Source organism: Rhinichthys klamathensis, unplaced genomic scaffold, assembly GCF_029890125.1.
Source record: "Rhinichthys klamathensis goyatoka isolate OS25496 unplaced genomic scaffold, OSU_Roscu_1.1 h1tg000085l_1, whole genome shotgun sequence".
Lineage (NCBI taxonomy): Eukaryota > Metazoa > Chordata > Actinopteri > Cypriniformes > Leuciscidae > Rhinichthys > Rhinichthys klamathensis.
The window spans coordinates 624470-642826 of record NW_026606626.1 but is presented as its reverse complement, the minus strand read 5'-3'; the positions used below and the strand labels follow the sequence as shown (position 1 = coordinate 642826).

Sequence of the window (18357 nt, the reverse complement as noted above, 5' to 3'; positions counted from 1 at the left end):
TTAAACATTCAAAAGTCAGTCAAACAATACATTTCATAACTAGTTACACTGAACTTACAATAAAATGAAAAAAATGCAACTGTAAAGTAGCTTCCAGTGACGATGTTCATGTATGTGTTAAATTAACTTTTGTTTAAAATGTCTTAAAAGCTAATGATCCCACTTATGATCCCATTAGTTATTACATCCCCTCACCGTACAACATCTTAGACACAGATTATTATTAAACACGACTAGTATTCTGACCTTCTACTTTCGATTTGCTGTCTAAGAGACAACATGGGTTTCTGTCTTAATTATGCTCATTATAAACATTTTCCACTGCATTATCTCTGGATTGAACGATGGTTGTGGTGGAGCCGGAGCTTCCTGGATCATCAGAGAAATTACCTTCAATGTCTTTGTGAATGTGGTAGTAATACAGGAAGAGGAAAAACCCTGGAAAAATAAGAGAAAATTATTTCCTCATACAATTGAAAGATTTAAAGGGATAGTTCACCCCAAAATGAAAACTTTGTCAGTAATTACTCTCCCTCATGTTGTTCAACCCCGTAAGACTTTCGTTCATCTTCAGAACACAAATTATGAATTTTTTTATTAAATCTGAGAGCTGGATCTTGCCGGCCCAGAAAAGTTAAAGACATCGTTAAAATAGTCCAAGTGACTATAGTGGCTCTATCTTAAGTTTTGATCGAGATAGTTCACGTAGTGTAACTGCGCAACGCTTCTGGGTTGTACGTCACACACATCACACACATGACCAGCGTCGGCCAATAGTGAGCCTACGTTTGACGTACATCCCAGAAGCGCTGCGCTGTTACAAGAACTCAGAAGGAAATGAATAGTTGAATAAAGTCGTTATTTTTGTTTGTTTTTTGCGCACAGAAAGTATTCTCGTCGCTGGATAAACTTAAGGTTGAGCCACTGTAGTCACTCGGACTATTTTAATGTCTTTAACTTTTCTGGGCCGGCCAGTTTCGATCCCTTAGAAACCTATGGAGGAGTGATCCAGCTCTCAGATCTAATAAAAAATATCTTAATTTGTGTTCTGAAGGTGAACAAAAGTCTTACGGGGTTGAACAACATGAGGGAGAGCAATTACTGACAGAGTTTAAATTTTGGGGTGAACTAACCCTTTAAAGTCACTTACATAATTTTTAAACTGTAACCCATAAAATATCAACTCCAATTATAACCCCTTATAATTAATTATATATTTTGAAAAATCAATTAAAAATCACTCATCAATTAATTCAAATAATTTGCTGAAATCTGTTGGAAGCATCCTACTAAACCAAATTCAATGATGCATGTGATTGTTTCTCACCCTGAAACGAGTTCAACACGGTGAAGATGTAATATGAGGGGATGAGCATCGGTCCATAACTGAAGAACGCCACAGCCCACGTCAGGCCGAAGAGCAGGAACAAGCTCAACACCATCATGAGCTGCTTTCTGAACGTCTTTCTCTTGCCGACAGGCGCTCCTATGTGTCGGGCTTGGACAATCTTGGTGACGATCATGATGAAGATTCCTGTCGTGAAGATGAAGACTAAAGCGTAGTAGCCAATGTTCACTATGTAGTGAATTAACGGATCTGTAATCCAGCACCTATAATTATAAGAGAGTGAAATATAATCAGAAGACACTTAAAGGAGCCTTGCTCTGTTCTGTGTGACTCTCCTGTTCGAACTCGTTCATCAAAATGAACGAATCTTTTTTCGAGTCATTTGATTCATTTAACGAACGAAATGAACGAATTGACTCGGAAAAAGATTCGTTCATTTTGATGAACGAGTTCGAACAGGAGAGTCACACAGAACAGAGCAAGGCGGGCATTTGAGCTTATAAAACTTAAACTTTGTTATTTATTTTTTAAATGAGCGATCGTTTCGCTTGATAAGACCCTTATTCATCGTCTGGAATCGTTTAAAGCCCTTTGAACAGTTTGCACTGAAACTGTCTTTTGGACCTTGAACCGTTTGGTGCCCAGTAAAGTGCATTATATGGAGAAAAATCCTGGAATGTTTTCATCAAAAACCTTAATTTCTTTTCGACTGAAGAAAGAAAGACATGGACATCTTGGATGACATGGGGGTGAGTAAATTATCAGCAAAAGTTTTTTTTAAAGTGAACTAATCCTTTAAAGTGCCCCTATTATGCTTTTTCAGATATTACCATTTATGCAGTGTGTAATAGAGCTGTCAGTTGGGATGTCAATTTACACAAATTCCAGTAAACGATCGTCGTTTAAATTAACAATCAATCAATCAACTATTACCACGTGTGTCAGCAATGCCGCCTCAGATGCGTGTTAGTCAGAATGTGTAACTCCTGCTCTTTCCGTAATGTGCTGAAACACGGCAACTAAACCCAATGAATTCACAATGACTTATTAACCTCTTGATTCGGACCCCCATTTTGAGCCCAAAACAGGAAAATGACATGCTTGAACTCAAATGGTTGTCTTTCCTAAATCCTTTAGAGTAGTAGCATAGTTGTTGTATAATTTGAAAGAAGACAAATAGGGCTTTATTCAAAAACAATTCAAGTAATAAAATAAAAATAAAAAAAGTTAGACAAGCTGGAGTGTAATGGAATGAAATGGTTTCGTGCATAACATCTTTTTATCACAAAAAAATAATAATAAAGATGCCTGCGACTGCTAGAAATACAATGGGCCCACAGCCACAAGTCTCAAGAAGTTAAGTTTCAAGTTTGAGGATGATATAACAAAAAATGAGGTTCCTGCAAGGATTTTTTCTCTGACTAGTGGCTTTTTCAAGAATGGCCACTTGGTGCTCCAAAGTGCCTCTCGGTAAGAAAATGATCTGAGGGCTAGAGAAAGCTTTTACTTCTATATAGGGCTGTCACTTAACATTCGCAAATCGATTGCACAATCAATCGGACCAACCAACACAAGTTTCGAAAACGAAAATAGGGAATCGATTTTAAAGGCCTTCTCTCGGAGCGAGTCCAGTTCGTCACGATACGTCACACAGCAACTGCAGGCTCTGACAAACACACATAACAGCAAACTATACTTCTGCATAATGTGTCTCTTTTTACAACAAAAATGTGAATTCTGCTGGTATTCAGACTCATGCATACAGATACAGATTCGGGCTACGGGCTACAATCGCCTACGTAGGCGAAATTTGTTTTTGACATTTCTAATCGTAAACACAGCCATGTTGAAACCTGCAGTAATGTTTTTCATTGATGTTATGGCAGTCCACTCTGTGTCCACTCCGAGTCCATTTCTCGTGAGCACACGATAGTTTCTCGTGAGCGCGCAATAGTTTCTCGAGATTCGTTTCTCGTGAGCGTGCAATCGTTTCTCGTGAACGCGCGATCATTTCTCGTGAGCACGCGACAGTTTCTCCAGATTCGTTTCTCGTGAGCACGCGACCATTTCTCGAGATTCATTTCTCATGAGCGCGTGACCGTTTCTCGAGATTTGTTTCTCGTGAGCGCGCGACCGTTTCTCGAGTTTAGTTTCTTGTGAGCACGCGACAGTTTCTCGAGATTCGTTTCTCGTGAGCGCGTGACAGTTTCTCGAGATTCGTTTCTCGTTAGCACGCGACAGTTTCTCCAGATTCGTTTCTCGTGAGCGCGCGACAGTTTCTCGAGATTCGTTTCTCGTGAGCGCGCGACCGTTTCTCGAGTTTAGTTTCTTGTGAGCACGCGACAGTTTCTCGAGATTCGTTTCTCGTGAGCGCGTGACCGTTTCTCGAGATTTGTTTCTCGTGCGCGCGCGATCGTTTCTCGTTAGCACGCGACAGTTTCTCCAGATTCGTTTCTCGTGAGCGCGCGACCGTTTCTCGAGATTTGTTTCTCGTGAGCACGTGACAGTTTCTCAAGATTAGTTTCTCGCGAGCGCGTGACCGTTTCTCGTGAGCGCGCGACCGTTTCTCGAGATTCGTTTCTCGTGAGCACGCGTGACGCGACAGTTTCTCGAGATTCGTTTCTCGTGAGCGCGCAACAGTTTCTCAAGATTCGTTTCTCGTGCGCACGCGATCGTTTCTCGTTAGCACGCGACAGTTTCTCGAGATTCGTTTCTCGTTAGCACGCGACCATTTCTCGAGATTCATTTCTCATGAGCGCGTGACCGTTTCTCGAGATTTGTTTCTCGTGAGCGCGCGACCGTTTCTCGAGTTTAGTTTCTTGTGAGCACGCGACAGTTTCTCGAGATTCGTTTCTCGTGAGCGCGTGACAGTTTCTCGAGATTCGTTTCTCGTGAGCGCGTGACAGTTTCTCGAGATTCGTTTCTCGTTAGCACGCGACAGTTTCTCCAGATTCGTTTCTCGTGAGCACGCGACCATTGCTTGAGAATCATTTCTCGTGAGCGCGCGACCGTTTCTCGAGATTTGTTTCTCGTGCGCACGTGACAGTTTCTCAAGATTCGTTTCTCGCGAGCGCGTGACGGTTTCTCGTGAGCGCGCGACCGTTTCTCGAGATTCGTTTCTCGTGAGCGCGCAACAGTTTCTCAAGATTCGTTTCTCGTGCGCGCGCGATCGTTTCTCGTTAGCACGCGACAGTTTCTCGAGAATCGTTTCTCGTGAGCACGCAACAGTTTCTCAAGATTCGTTTCTCGTGCGCGCGCGATCGTTTCTCGTTAGCACGCGACAGCTTCTCGAGATTAGTTTCTCGTGAGCACGCGATCATTTCTCCAGATTCTTTACTCTTGAGCACGCGACCGTTTCTCGAGATTCGTTTCTCGAGTTTAGTTTCTTGTGAGCAAGCGACCGTTTCTCGAGATTCGTTTCTCGTGAGCGCGCGACAGTTTCTCGAGATTCGTTTCTCGTGAGCGCGCGACCGTTTCTCGAGATTCGTTTCTCGTGAGCACGCGACCGTTTCTCGAGATTCGTTTCTCGTGAGCACGCGACCGTTTCTCGAGATTCTTTTCTCGTGAGCGCGCGACCGTTTCTCGAGATTCGTTTCTCGTGAGCGCGCGACAGTTTCTCGAGATTCGTTTCTCGTGAGCGCGCGACCGTTTCTCGAGATTCGTTTCTCGTGAGCACGCGACCGTTTCTCGAGATTCGTTTCTCGTGAGCACGCGACCGTTTCTCGAGATTCTTTTCTCGTGAGCGCGCGACCGTTTCTCGAGATTCGTTTCTCGTGAGCGCGCGACAGTTTCTCGAGATTCGTTTCTCGTGAGCGCGCGACCGTTTCTCGAGATTCGTTTCTCGTGAGCGCGCGACAGTTTCTCGAGATTCGTTTCTCGTGAGCGCGCGACAGTTTCTCGAGATTCGTTTCTCGTGAGCGCGCGACCGTTTCTCGAGATTCGTTTCTCGTGAGCGCGCGACCGTTTCTCGAGATTCGTTTCTCGTGAGCACGCGACCGTTTCTCGAGATTCGTTTCTCGTGAGCACGCGACCGTTTCTCGAGATTCGTTTCTCGTGAGCGCGCGACAGTTTCTCGAGATTCGTTTCTCGTGAGCGCGCGACCGTTTCTCGAGATTCTTTTCTCGTGAGCGCGCGACCGTTTCTCGAGATTCGTTTCTCGTGAGCGCGCGACAGTTTCTCGAGATTCGTTTCTCGTGAGCGCGCGACCGTTTCTCGAGATTCGTTTCTCGTGAGCGCGCGACCGTTTCTCGAGATTCGTTTCTCGTGAGCGTGCGACCGTTTCTCGAGATTCGTTTCTCGTGAGCACGCGACCGTTTCTCGAGATTCGTTTCTCGTGAGCACGCGACCGTTTCTCGAGATTCTTTTCTCGTGAGCGCGCGACAGTTTCTCGAGATTCGTTTCTCGTGAGCGCGCGACCGTATCTCGAGTTTAGTTTCTTGTGAGCGCGCGACAGTTTCTCGAGATTCGTTTCTCGTGAGCGCGCGACCGTTTCTCGAGATTCGTTTCTCGTGAGCACGCGACCGTTTCTCGAGATTCGTTTCTCGTGAGCGCGCGACCGTTTCTCGAGATTCGTTTCTCGTGAGCACGCATTCGTTTCTCGTGAGCGCGCGACCGTTTCTCGAGATTCGTTTCTCGTGAGCGCTACAGTTTCTCGAGATTCGTTTCTCGTGAGCGCGCGACCGTTTCTCGAGTTTAGTTTCTTGTGAGCACACGACCGTTTCTCGAGATTCGTTTCTCGTGAGCGCGCGACAGTTTCTCGAGATTCGTTTCTCGTGAGCGCGCGACCGTTTCTCGAGATTCGTTTCTCGTGAGCGCGCGACCGTTTCTCGAGTTTAGTTTCTTGTGAGCACGCGACAGTTTCTCGAGATTCGTTTCTCGTGAGCGCGCGACCGTTTCTCGAGATTCGTTTCTCGTGAGCGCGCGACAGTTACTCGAGATTCGTTTCTCGTGAGCGCGCGACAGTTTCTCGAGATTCGTTTCTCGTGAGCGCGTGACCGTTTCTCGAGATTCGTTTCTCGTGAGCGCGCGACCGTTTCTCGAGATTCGTTTCTCGTGAGCGCGCGACAGTTTCTCGAGATTCGTTTCTCGTGAGCGCGCGACCGTTTCTCGAGTTTAGTTTCTTGTGAGCACGCGACAGTTTCTCGAGATTCGTTTCTCGTGAGCGCGCGACCGTTTCTCGAGATTCGTTTCTCGTGAGCACGCGAGAGTTTCTCGAGATTCGTTTCTCGTGAGCGCGCGACCGTTTCTCGAGAATCGTTTCTCGTGAGCACGCGACAGTTTCTCAAGATTCATTTCTCGTGCGCGCGCGATCGTTTCTCGTTAGCACGCGACAGTTTCTCGAGATTAGTTTCTCGTGAGAACGCGATCATTTCTCCAGATTCTTTTCTCGTGAGCACGCGACAGTTTCTCCAGATTCGTTTCTCGTGAGCACGCGACAGTTTCTCCAGATTCGTTTCTCGTGAGCGCGCGACCGTTTCTCGAGATTCGTTTCTCGAGATTCGTTTCTCGTGAGCGCGCGACCGTTTCTCGAGATTCGTTTCTCGTGAGCGCGCGACAGTTTCTCGAGATTCGTTTCTCGTGAGCACGCGACCGTTTCTCAAGATTCGTTTCTCGTGAGCGCGTGACCGTTTCTCGAGATTCGTTTCTCGTGAGCGCGCGACAGTTTCTCGAGATTCGTTTCTCGTGAGCACGCGACCGTTTCTCAAGATTCGTTTCTCGTGAGTACACAATACTTTCTCGAGATTCGTTTCTCTGTTGCGTGCGCACGAGAAACTGTCGCGATTAGTTTCTTGTGAGCTACTTAGCTACAAGTTTTCAAAAGATAGCATGGCAACTGCAGATGCAGGAGACCCATCGACAGAACTTGAACCCCCTCCTCTTTCATTGAAGTCGCAGGTGTGGAAGTTTTTTGGATTTCCAGTGAGTTATGTTGACAACGTTCGCGCTTCAAAAAAGCCACAGTTTGCAGACATCCCAAGTCTCGTGGAAGTTCCGGGAGTCTCCCGCATATGGATGGCGCTTCCCTGATGCCCGCAAATTAGTTAAAATCTCCTGGAATCTAGTGTGAGCGAGCAAGAGCGCGCATGCGAGACAGAAAAAACTGTGCTCCAAACCGTATAGCGCGCACAGAGCAGAGAGGGAGAGAGCGAGAGACCTTGCGTGTGTGCCTCATGAAGCGCATGTAAGACAGAGAGCATCCTGATTGGCCGGTTTCAGCTTTAAAAAAATAAAAATAAATGTAAGAATCGAATTGGACCGTGACCTTAGAATCGAAAAAATTTAATCGAATATTTGGAGAATCGTGACACCGCTAGTATTCTATATAGTAAATGTATACGAAGTCAAGAGGTTAAAGTTCCATAATAGGGGCACTAAGTTTTATTAATTCATGCATTTATGACATCAGAACAACTTACATTTGTGTGGTTTTTCCGGACGTTGGGTTTATGATCCGTGTTTTATATCCTCCTATTGAAACAACAGCTATGACTATCGGAGCCGGAAACGCTGAAAGAGATCAGGGTTATTATAGGTAACTAAAACTAAAACCATAAAAACATTTCCATTACTTGAAATAAAATATAATGGTATTCTTAAAATATAAAAAAAGCATTTTGTTTTAGCTACTTGCCAAGGCAACATTTCTCATATTCATTTAATTTAATTTAACTTGATGTACTAAAATGACTAAAACTAATATTAAAATACCACTGATTGAGACAATTAATGAAGACAAGCTGCTGAAGTAAAGGTCAAAAACGTAAAAGTATCATGACATGAGTTCATAAGACCACAATATAGGTCTTTCTTATTCTTTTTTGGGTGAACTTGAGTTCTTCAGTCTGACTTGCTGGTTTTTGTTTTAAAAGGTTTTATTTCTTAAGGCAAAAGTATAACAGGTGATTTCTTAACTCACTCCAGCCGAACACAATGATCTTCCTCATGTAGTTTGTGATGGTGACGTTCTGTCTGATGAGCCATAAGTACATATGAAGAGCTTGAATGAAGAACCAGGTGAATGTAGCCAGCATTGAGTAATGCATGAGCAGCGCTATGAAGACGCACGCAGCCTTGTCTTCTGTGTTGGCGACGCTCTCGTTTGACAAAAAGGATAAATTCAGGAGAAACAAAGCCACAAACATGTTTATCAAGATCTTCGTGGCTTGATTTGATTTGGCTTTCCTGTTCAAATATATAAAAAATAAACTGTATTTGTAACATGCATTTATGCTTTTAGCAGACACTGTAATCCAAAAGAGGAACAAAAGCAGCTGGTCAAAACCTTAATTTAAGTAACTGAATGTTATATTTTAAGGTACTCTACCGTAATAGGAAATGCATGAACAGAGCGACGGACAGAAAAAACATGGAGATGCCACAGCCGATAGAAGTGATAAAGCTCAATGATTCCACATACGAAGCTGTGATGTTTGGATCTACATCTGGAGGAGACTGAGCAGAGAAAACAACCCTTTTAAAACCCTATTAGCAAGAATCAGATCTAGGGCTGTCATTAACGATTATTTTGGTAATTGAGTAATCATTCAGTTATTTTGACAATTAATCGAATAATCTGATATTTTTTCTGTTAATAAAAATAAATCTAAGCAAATACCTAAGCCTTTAAAATGAGTTAAAGGGTAACTAAACCCTAAAACAACTTTTTTTAGTTACTGATCTGTAAGACTGGGGCTTTAATGCTGTTCATTGATTCAAGTAATTTTTACTGCCCTCTTCAGGTTGAACGGTGGCTACTGCAGTTGAATTTTCCTATTGGAAGTTGTGGTGCCCTGTAGGCTTGCCGCGATAGACGGTGTTGGCGGTGTTACCGGTTTTAAGCCCCATCACCGGTGACATCACTTTCCCACCGTGACACCGTGATGTCTTGACTTTTTTAAAGTATTCGTTTTTGCTAAAATATTGAGAAAAATCAGGTAATTTTTACCTTCAATATTATAGTAGGCTAATGAAGCATAGTGGGCTACAACTGACTCCCAGTTTACTGCATTAGTTGAGATTTGTTTTCCTTGAGAAAATTTGCCATGTATTGTACCTGATATCCAAAATAATCAATATTGAATCGAATTGTGAAATTTGTGTCAATACCCTGCCCTAACTTGAACAATGTAAAAAAAGCACTTTAAATGATTTTTTTTTAAAGATTTATATTTTTATATACAGTATAATTGTGCTTCAAATAATTTTTTTTTTTGAAAAACTACACCTTATTCTTGTTTAAAAGCATTTACATAATATATATGAATGTATATGGAGCGTGATAAAAAGGTGACCTTGAAATCATGGCGTTAAAGGCGACGCGAGAAGAGGAAAAATTGGAGTGCACCTAAATTTTGTGCTGGTGCACCTATATAAAAAAGTTAGGCGCACCAGTGCAACCAAGGCAAAAAGTTAATCTGGAGCCCTGCATGTTGTAAGGAATAATTGATGTCTGGAATATTCAGTTTAGAGCAATATATGATTGTATCATCTGCATAAAGATGAATGTTACATCCTGAACAGCAGAGTGGCAAGTCATTAATAAAAAGGGAAAATAACAGAGGCCGAAGCGAAGGACCCTGGGGTATGCCTTTATCTACACCTGTAAAATTCGACGGAAAATTCGACGAAAATTCGAAAATTTAAGATGGCACCAGTACACATATTGTTATCAAAACTCGAAAAAATATCATTTGTGAATTTCAAAAGAGCAGTGGTAGTTGAGAAGTGTTTCCTGAAACCTGACTGGCATTGAGATAGTAAATTGTTATCATAAAGATTGTTAGATAATTGATCGAAAATAAGTTTTCACAATACTATTAATTATTGAGATAGGTACATCTCCGGCATAGAAAAAGAACATAACTCCGGCACGCTCGCTTGTGGAGCATCCCTAGTATGTTTTTTTTAAATGGTTTTAATACATCGTGCAGCCTTAGAAAACAGTGTAATAATGCGGTTCATGGATTCTCATCCATGGAATGCGGCACTTCTGGTATTTTGCCAGTTACTCAACACGGGTAAATTGCAATCGAGGATTTTCTAAAATCAAGTACTCTAATTTAATCGAGCAATCGTGACAGCCCTTTTCAGATCTTTAAATTTTAAATGCATATCCGTTAAGTTTTCTTAGTCAAGTTCTGTAGCTAAAAGACTCTGATATTGATTTCATGGGGTCTTTAAATGAAACTCTGAGAAGCTTCTCACCATCAGCACTGCAAAGAACGTCAGATGTGAACACGAGCACTTTATGGTGTTGTTGTCGATTTTTTCTGTATCACAGCCGGACGTCGTCCATGTAAGATTTCCTTTGAAGAAAAGAGTGCGGCAATTTAAATATATAAAATAAATTTGGTTTGGGTTTGTTTATGGGTAGGGTTGGGAATCATAAGACATTTTCCAGTTTCGATTCTTCCTAATGATTCCGGGTCCAATTCCATTAACATTTTGGATTAAAAACTATACACAATACTCAATCCTTTTTGTTTTTATAACTTACTGTCAAACATAACCATAACATCAACAAATTCAACACATAGCATTTTACAATTTTTGCAAATCTAATATATTTTTCTGAATAAAAATCAACACACAACCTTTCTAACCTTTGCATGAATATCTACCTGGTGATGGAGCCGTGCAATGTACAGTAGTTTTTAAAATCGTTATGGATTCTGTGATTAATGATATTATAAAAATGTATAGTTAAAAATATTGGTAATTAAATTAATTCATAAACCTTTAACAATTTTATGAATCTTTTCTAAATGTATTCTCATTAAAGAAAAACACAACACATTTTTTTTTTAATCAAACAAAGGGTTGCACCATAGGTTTACTGGTTAATATAGTCTTGGTCATATTTTTTAAACATTTTAAATTGTATCATTATTCGTATTACTATGATAGTTAAACTAAATCCAATGCGTTCGGAACCGGGGGGTAGCTTGTGCGGATCACGGATCAACTTGGATCCCTATAGGCTACAGATGTGACACTTGTGGATGCGCACATCGCAATAACGATGCTAAAACGATATATCGTGCAGCCCTAGTCATAACATCTTCAAATTAAGCCATACTTTTATTTTAGCAGGTTGTCGTAAAGGCCTTTGAGTTGCTCTATGTATCTAATTATAGTTTTGTCAAATGAAACCGTGAAATGCTCATGAAGTGAATCTCAGAGCATCTCTGGATTGAATTTTTTTTACGGCTTAATACTAAGACACTCGTCCATATTAGGGCTGGGTATCGATTCAGATGTTCAAATTCGATTCAATTTCGATTCGCAAGCTCTCGATTCGATTTTCGATTTCGATTCGAATTTCGATTCCTGAGACATAAAAAGAAAAGTTTTTGGGTAGGTCAGAAATACTACAGAAACTGAATAAAGTAATGCAATGTAAAATAACACTGTCTTTTAGTCCTGACTGAATTAAATACATAGGCTATTAATTCTGATTCCTAACAATTAATGCTATATTATGTTGTGTTGACAACAAAATTAATGACAGACACATATGGCTGCGTTCACTTTAAGAACTAGTGCACGGATCCATTACTGTTTCATTACACTGTCTGTCACACGCGTTTTATGCTTATTTAAGACATAACCGACTGTCTTTACGAGGTTACTCACCAAGACCAGAGTTTTGACATCATTTTGCGTGTTTTTAACTGTTAAAGCGATATAAATCCATGAAAAAGAACTTTTGTTACTGGCGAGCGGTTTGTGAGGCGGATTTAGGCTTTACTGTATGTGTGCACGCAGTGAGAAACATCTCTGAGAGCGCTCGAGCACGGGATAGTTTAAAATTGCTTGAATGTTTAAACTGGTAAAACTTAAAAAGACATGAAAATGATAAACGTTAGTTACGATGCAATGCTGGCCCGATTGTGCAAGTGAATATTCCGTCATGTCCCAACTCCTAAACACGAGTGTGTATCGACGCCTGCCTTGTGCAGAGAGAGAAGACGCAGCACCGCGAGCCCTGAATATGGAAAAAATCGATTCGTGGCCGTTGAGAATCGATTTTGAATCGACCACATTTAAAAAAACGATTAATCGAAAATTTTTTTTTTTTGCCCAGCCCTAATCCATATCGCAATTTGATTCATTATGGAACCCCAATTTTGATTTATTCATCCCAAATTTGCCAAATTCTGTAACAATCCCGCATTATACAGTCAATCCAATTTTTATGATTGGATTCCGTAATTCCATCTGTGTTTTCTGTGTCGTGGAAATCACAATGTGCTACTATTAAAGCAGCACACAGTGACCATGACCGTTTTCAGAAGCTATGAATTATGCATGGTTCTGACATAAGAACGGTTTTGAATAAGAACCATATATATGGAACCAACCCCATTTATGGAAACTAACCAATGCAGCCACAAGTGAATTTACCTTTGCCATCCCAAGAACTGCAGGACGGCTCACCGACCTGTAAGAACATGTTTGATTATTATTTTGCTTTTACTGTGTCTGGTCTTTATAAAAAAAAAAAAAGATTAACATTAAACCTTCATTACCAGATCTTTCTGTGTAAAGAACATTTCTATATTGTCTGTAAGGTCGGAGATATTGGTGCCCATCGTTATTCCATAAACCTCATTGTTCAAAACAGTGTAATTTTTAGTTTCATTCTAAATAAGAAGCCATAAAAGAGCAATCATTAATCAACTATAAATGTTTGTGAATAACATAGATCACGAAACATTTGTTAAAGGAATAGTTTACTCAAAAACATGCTTTTTAAAATAGAATTACCTTATTTCCCATGTTTTTGAACCTTAAAATTCCAACAAATGCACTTCCATTAAATTCCAGTCGTGATTTATCAAAGGCCTCGCTGGAAATCGTTACAGACCAGGGGAAGTCCATGTCCAGGTCACTTTGACAGTCAAGAATCTGTGAAAAGAAGAATTATCATTGATAAATAAAGAGTCCTACCCAGATGGGCATGTGTTTCTGCTTCTCATCCCTTACATTCATCGTTTTCTGATCTGCAGAGTAGCATGCGTCTTCAGTTTCTGTGTTCTCAGCTTGCATTTGGAGAATACCATAAACATCCCCCATCACAATCGCCGCACTGCTTTTATTGTCTTTTTTCATCTGCTCCCCCAGGGACTTTAGATTGTCCAAGGCAACACTGCAAAACAGGCTTAATCACTCTGTATAATGTAATACAGTTTTAATTTTAAAAGTCACTTGTATCCACACACTTACGATGCATTTGAGGGATTAATAGATCCATCCTTGTTTTTTAGACCATCTGAATTCAGATTGTAAGTTGTCTCGGGTTGTCTGACACAGGCAGTTATGTTCGCTTGACTACAATAAGTAGGTGTCTTATTGCAGGTCACACATGTCCATTTATCACCGTCTGAACGCAGAATGTATTTGCTTCCTTCATTGTCTTTAGCACACAGAAATAAATAGGGAATGGATTTTATTAATATATTTGTGCAACTGAATGTCAAAGATTAAAGTGATATTGTGTTGCTTATTTATAAACTTAGAAACACTATAATCACAGCATTGTAGTGTTTTTTTAAGCATGCTGCTCATCACAAATCTCATTCACATCATCATAGTCCAGTCATTAAAAGGGTAGAATGTAGTTTCTGCAAAACTAGTGGCAACTAGTGGATAACACAAATACAGCATATTTTACAAACACCTCCTTCACGTGTCATGCCTTCCTCAATAAATATCACAATAACACTTTTACGGGTGTAAAGGCACGTCTAAAGAGGTAAAAATAGGCTACATTCAATAAAAGGCCCAACATATTAGGAATTCATTTAGCTGTGTTGCTATATGTCATTAGTGAGCAATTGTGAAGGCAAACACTTTCTAGAGCAGGGGTGTTTAGCTTCAAATTGCCTCAACAAACCTGCCTGGAAAGTGTCTAGTATTCTTAGTAAGATTAACTGGTTCAGGTTGAATAACTGGTTGATAATCTGGTTCAGGTGTGTTTAATAGGGATGAAACAATTACGTTTCATGATAAACCACGATAAAATCTCCTGACTGTTAGTATTATTGTTTAAAATGTAATTATCATTAAAACAGTGTTCGATTATCGTGATTTTGAAAGCTCTTGGTAAATCCTGCACAGGCAGCATCAGTCTGACACAGCATACAACGTTGTTGTTTTTTTGCATGAGAAGACATGGCGGAAGGCATTGACAGCGCTCGGGAGATTCATAAAGTATTTGCATAAAGGATTTTATCTTGCTGGAGTTTTTCACACGCACAGTAACTGAAAGTTAAAACTGTTAAAAGAAAAGGCTCAATAAACTGTTGCATATATATGATACACTAAGCATCAATATCTCTTCCCCTTGTTCTTTGAACTTTTCAATGCTAAGCGCTACACCGTGTTGCTTCAAGCGGATCATTCTGCGCACGGGATGCGCATAAGCCTCTCTGTATTGGAGCCTTTCATATTAAGCCTATAATACTTTTGTGCAATGATTATTAGATTCTAGATTATTAGTCTTTCTTGTTCTGTCCTATCTGTCATATGTTGTTGCCTCGTTAAAAAGCTGCGCCATACATTTAAAAGAAATGTCATTTCATTTTATAGTGTATATACATACTTTAAATGTTTTTCACCGATGAATTTTATAACAAAACAAAGAGCAAAGTGGAATATTTTACCTTTTTATTTGTTCCAAACTAAAAAAAATGTTCCTCTATAATAATAACTATAAGAATATTAACTATAGAGCTGCTAATTTTATTTGTTGTTTATTGATTTTCAAATATGAAATTTGTTGAAATGTTTTCAGTGTGCATATCAGTTCTTTTTGAAAATTTTCATCTAATTTTATGATAATACTGATAATTGTGATTATTTTAGTCACGATAATCATGATATGAAATTTTCAAACAGTTCATCTCAAGTGTTTAATTGGAATTGGAAAAGCTAAACCAGAGATTGTCTTATTACAGGGAGATGAGAGGGTCTGTAACTCTTACCTGTGGAGAAAGCGTAACGGCTAACTTGGATCATGTGAGGCATCTTAGCCTATCGTGTAATGGCAGTGAAGTCAGTACACGCAGTTCAAAATATTATGAGTCAGTCACAGCTTACGTTATTTTCTTGTGGATTAGGTCTTGTGAATACATTTTCTATATTTGGTATTAATCGCTAGTAAACGCACAGTATGACTGCATTTTTTTTTGTGGAATGTATTTTAACCTAAAAAACCTTACATCACCTTTAATGAATAATGAGTCCTACAATAAAGATGACTAAGAACTGAGAAGAATAAGCTTTTTGGTCAAGGAAAAGAGAAATAATGTGAGATTAGCGTATCAGCGAGAACATGCAGGACAAAAATCATTTTACGTGTAGAGCTGGAGTACATGTAGCATGTAGGCTGGATGGATAACTAGGTTTATAGTGTAATTTCACTTTATATTCTGCTGAGTTTGAGGAATGACATACAGCAAATGAAACGACTAATAGAAAAGTATATTATAAATCCTAAGACAGACTTACCTTTGCATGTATCATTGTCATATGTAGCTTTTTTACATGTCGTCTTAAGATCAACAGATGTGATTTTCAGACAATCTAAGAGACCATGACAACACACAATTCAACATAATTATCAAATCATACTGTAGCTGTATGAGTTCAAATGAATAACATTTCTGCTTTTGAATAGTCTTCAGAGACAATCAGGAAAGTAATAAAAGTACAACAAAAATAAAACACAAAAGAGCGATTGTGTTGTGTATAGCCTAATATCATTTACATGTCTGACCACAGATAGTAGATTAATGTTCAGAGTCAGTCATTGGTTGTTTAAGTTCCTGAAGAGTAAAACATTGTGATGCTTTAAAACATTTTTAAAACATTAATCTGTTTGTTTGAGCAGCTCGACACCTGTTTGACTTATCACATCTGCACAGTCCAAAATGCCACGTCATAATGGCATACAGTACGCTAGGGTTGGGACAATAAATTGATGCATCGCGATTCGTGAATCGACTCCAATATTTTCCGAATACATCGCAATTCTCTCTCGAATTAATTCTGTGCTTAGTTCTTAACAGAAGATGGTGTTCTAGGCTAGTTTTTAACCGCATTCTCAAAAGTTCACGAAGAAGACCGCTTGTGTGTTCAAATATTGTACATTTCAAAGTTAAGGATTCATTATTTTGATATAGTTTGCATTGTAACAAACACTATAACAGTTGTTTAGTTTTTTTTTGACAAAACATACTATATATTTAACATTTGAGCAGAAACTGTCAAACAAAAGCTTATTTGATGTCTATTTTAGAGTAAAAATTTTATAACTTTATACTTTATAATCTATCCAAAACTAGTCAACGAAATGTTGTCATTACAGACACTATTCTATATCGCGATTAGAACAAATCTCAGTAGGCTATAGCAATATAGTTTGGATGTGTTCATGTAAAAATAACGTTTACGCGTGCGCATCTGTGCCATTCATTAATTCATTCACACACAGACACGCAATTCATATTTAAACAGTCTTTGTCCAGTTTACAGACACTATTCAATAACGTGATTAGAACAAAGCACTTATGAATAAATAACTTAATACATCAGCTGGATCCGCTCCTCGAAATGAAACTACCAGCACTTCTGATGTTACTTTTCCAGGATTATTACGATAGTATTATTCCTCACAGCGCAGCAAGACGAGGTAAAGTACAAGATTTTTATTAAACTGGATGTTTTATCCAGCTGATGTGGGCGTTTTCATGGCTTGCCTCAACATTTGCGTTTGAATAGCGCGCGCTCTCAGTGGGCGTGGTCACATTAACATGTAATAAGCTATAATTAACTGAAAGGAAAAAGACTGACATCTCTCTCTTTTCATACAGATTACATAATTATATAAATTACTTCATTTAAAAGAAGAGAATTTCAGCTTCATAACGAATAATCTTTCATGCCTGTGTGACAAGTATTCCCTGAGTTACTGTTAATTTTCGGACGCGTTTCAGAATGAACTTCACTGACAGAGAGAAGGCAAAATTCGCATCATGTTTATTTTTCTTTATTTGACAAAAAGTAGAACACTTTGTTTTTATTGTGAGTATCCACAAAAAAATAGACACTTAACAGGATCTAATGATGTACAACACCTAACACATCTAATGATGATCTTATATGTAAGATCAAAATCAACAGAGTAATTTGAGTCTCTTTTGGACTGATAAGGAAAAAAGTGAGCTCGGCACGATGGCCGACCCCAGAGGGCTAAACAAACTCCAGCATAGTTAGCTGTCAGACACGACTTGAACTTCAAACAGGACGTGCTTCTGTGGTCAAATGAATAAAATTAAAAAAAGCTTTTTTGAAGAATTTTTTTCAATAATTCTGACCATGACTGAATATTTAGTGTTTAGTGCCAAAAAAGACACAAAAAATCACCGGCAGTTAACTGATGTTCCGTTCTATTTCTGACATACTCCAAGCACTCGCTCTCCTTCTGATACGCTCACCCCAACAGCGTCATGCAGCGACAAGATCCTATTAATTTCAATGGAGAGTTGCCGATTCCCGGTGATACGATTGATGGTGACCGTTGGCGACAGGATGTAGGCGTGTCAAGAGACGCATCAAAGTTGAGATGTTTAAATTTATGCAAATTAAGAGCGACTTTTGGGAGTAACAACCAATAGGAGTGAAGTCAGTGGAGCGCATGTGATCTAGGGGTCGACCGACATGTGATTTTCAGGGCCGATGCCGATACCGATTATTACAGATCAAATAGACCGATAACCGATATTTTGAACCGATATGTGTCTGGTGTAAAAATGTAAATTAATGTCAAAATTAAGAATAACAAAGGGTTTTGACAAATACTTTCTTTAAATGATTTTATACATATATTTGAATCTGAGAACTGTTATTAATAATAATAATTATAATAACTTAAAGTGCAGGGAGCACCCAGCAGCATTCTGTAAACATTTTATAAAACTTAAAGACTCTATTTTAATGTTTAA

At 39.5% G+C, this 18357-nt stretch overlaps 1 protein-coding gene across 1 annotated transcript; it reads right to left on the bottom strand.

The window, feature by feature from the left end:
• Positions 1 to 290: 290 nt before the first annotated feature.
• Positions 291 to 15990, bottom strand: LOC130085675 (adhesion G-protein coupled receptor G6-like). The gene is made up of 12 exons (XM_056251574.1): positions 15863 to 15990; positions 13577 to 13766; positions 13337 to 13499; positions 13118 to 13258; positions 12880 to 12993; positions 12755 to 12791; positions 10553 to 10653; positions 8673 to 8800; positions 8265 to 8530; positions 7765 to 7855; positions 1328 to 1611; positions 291 to 438 (listed from the first exon to the last, which is right to left on the bottom strand). Exons 3-12 carry the CDS (start codon positions 13460 to 13462, stop codon positions 293 to 295), a joined length of 1434 nt encoding a protein of 477 aa, XP_056107549.1. The 5' UTR covers positions 13463 to 13499; positions 13577 to 13766; positions 15863 to 15990; the 3' UTR covers positions 291 to 292.
• Positions 15991 to 18357: the final 2367 nt, after the last annotated feature.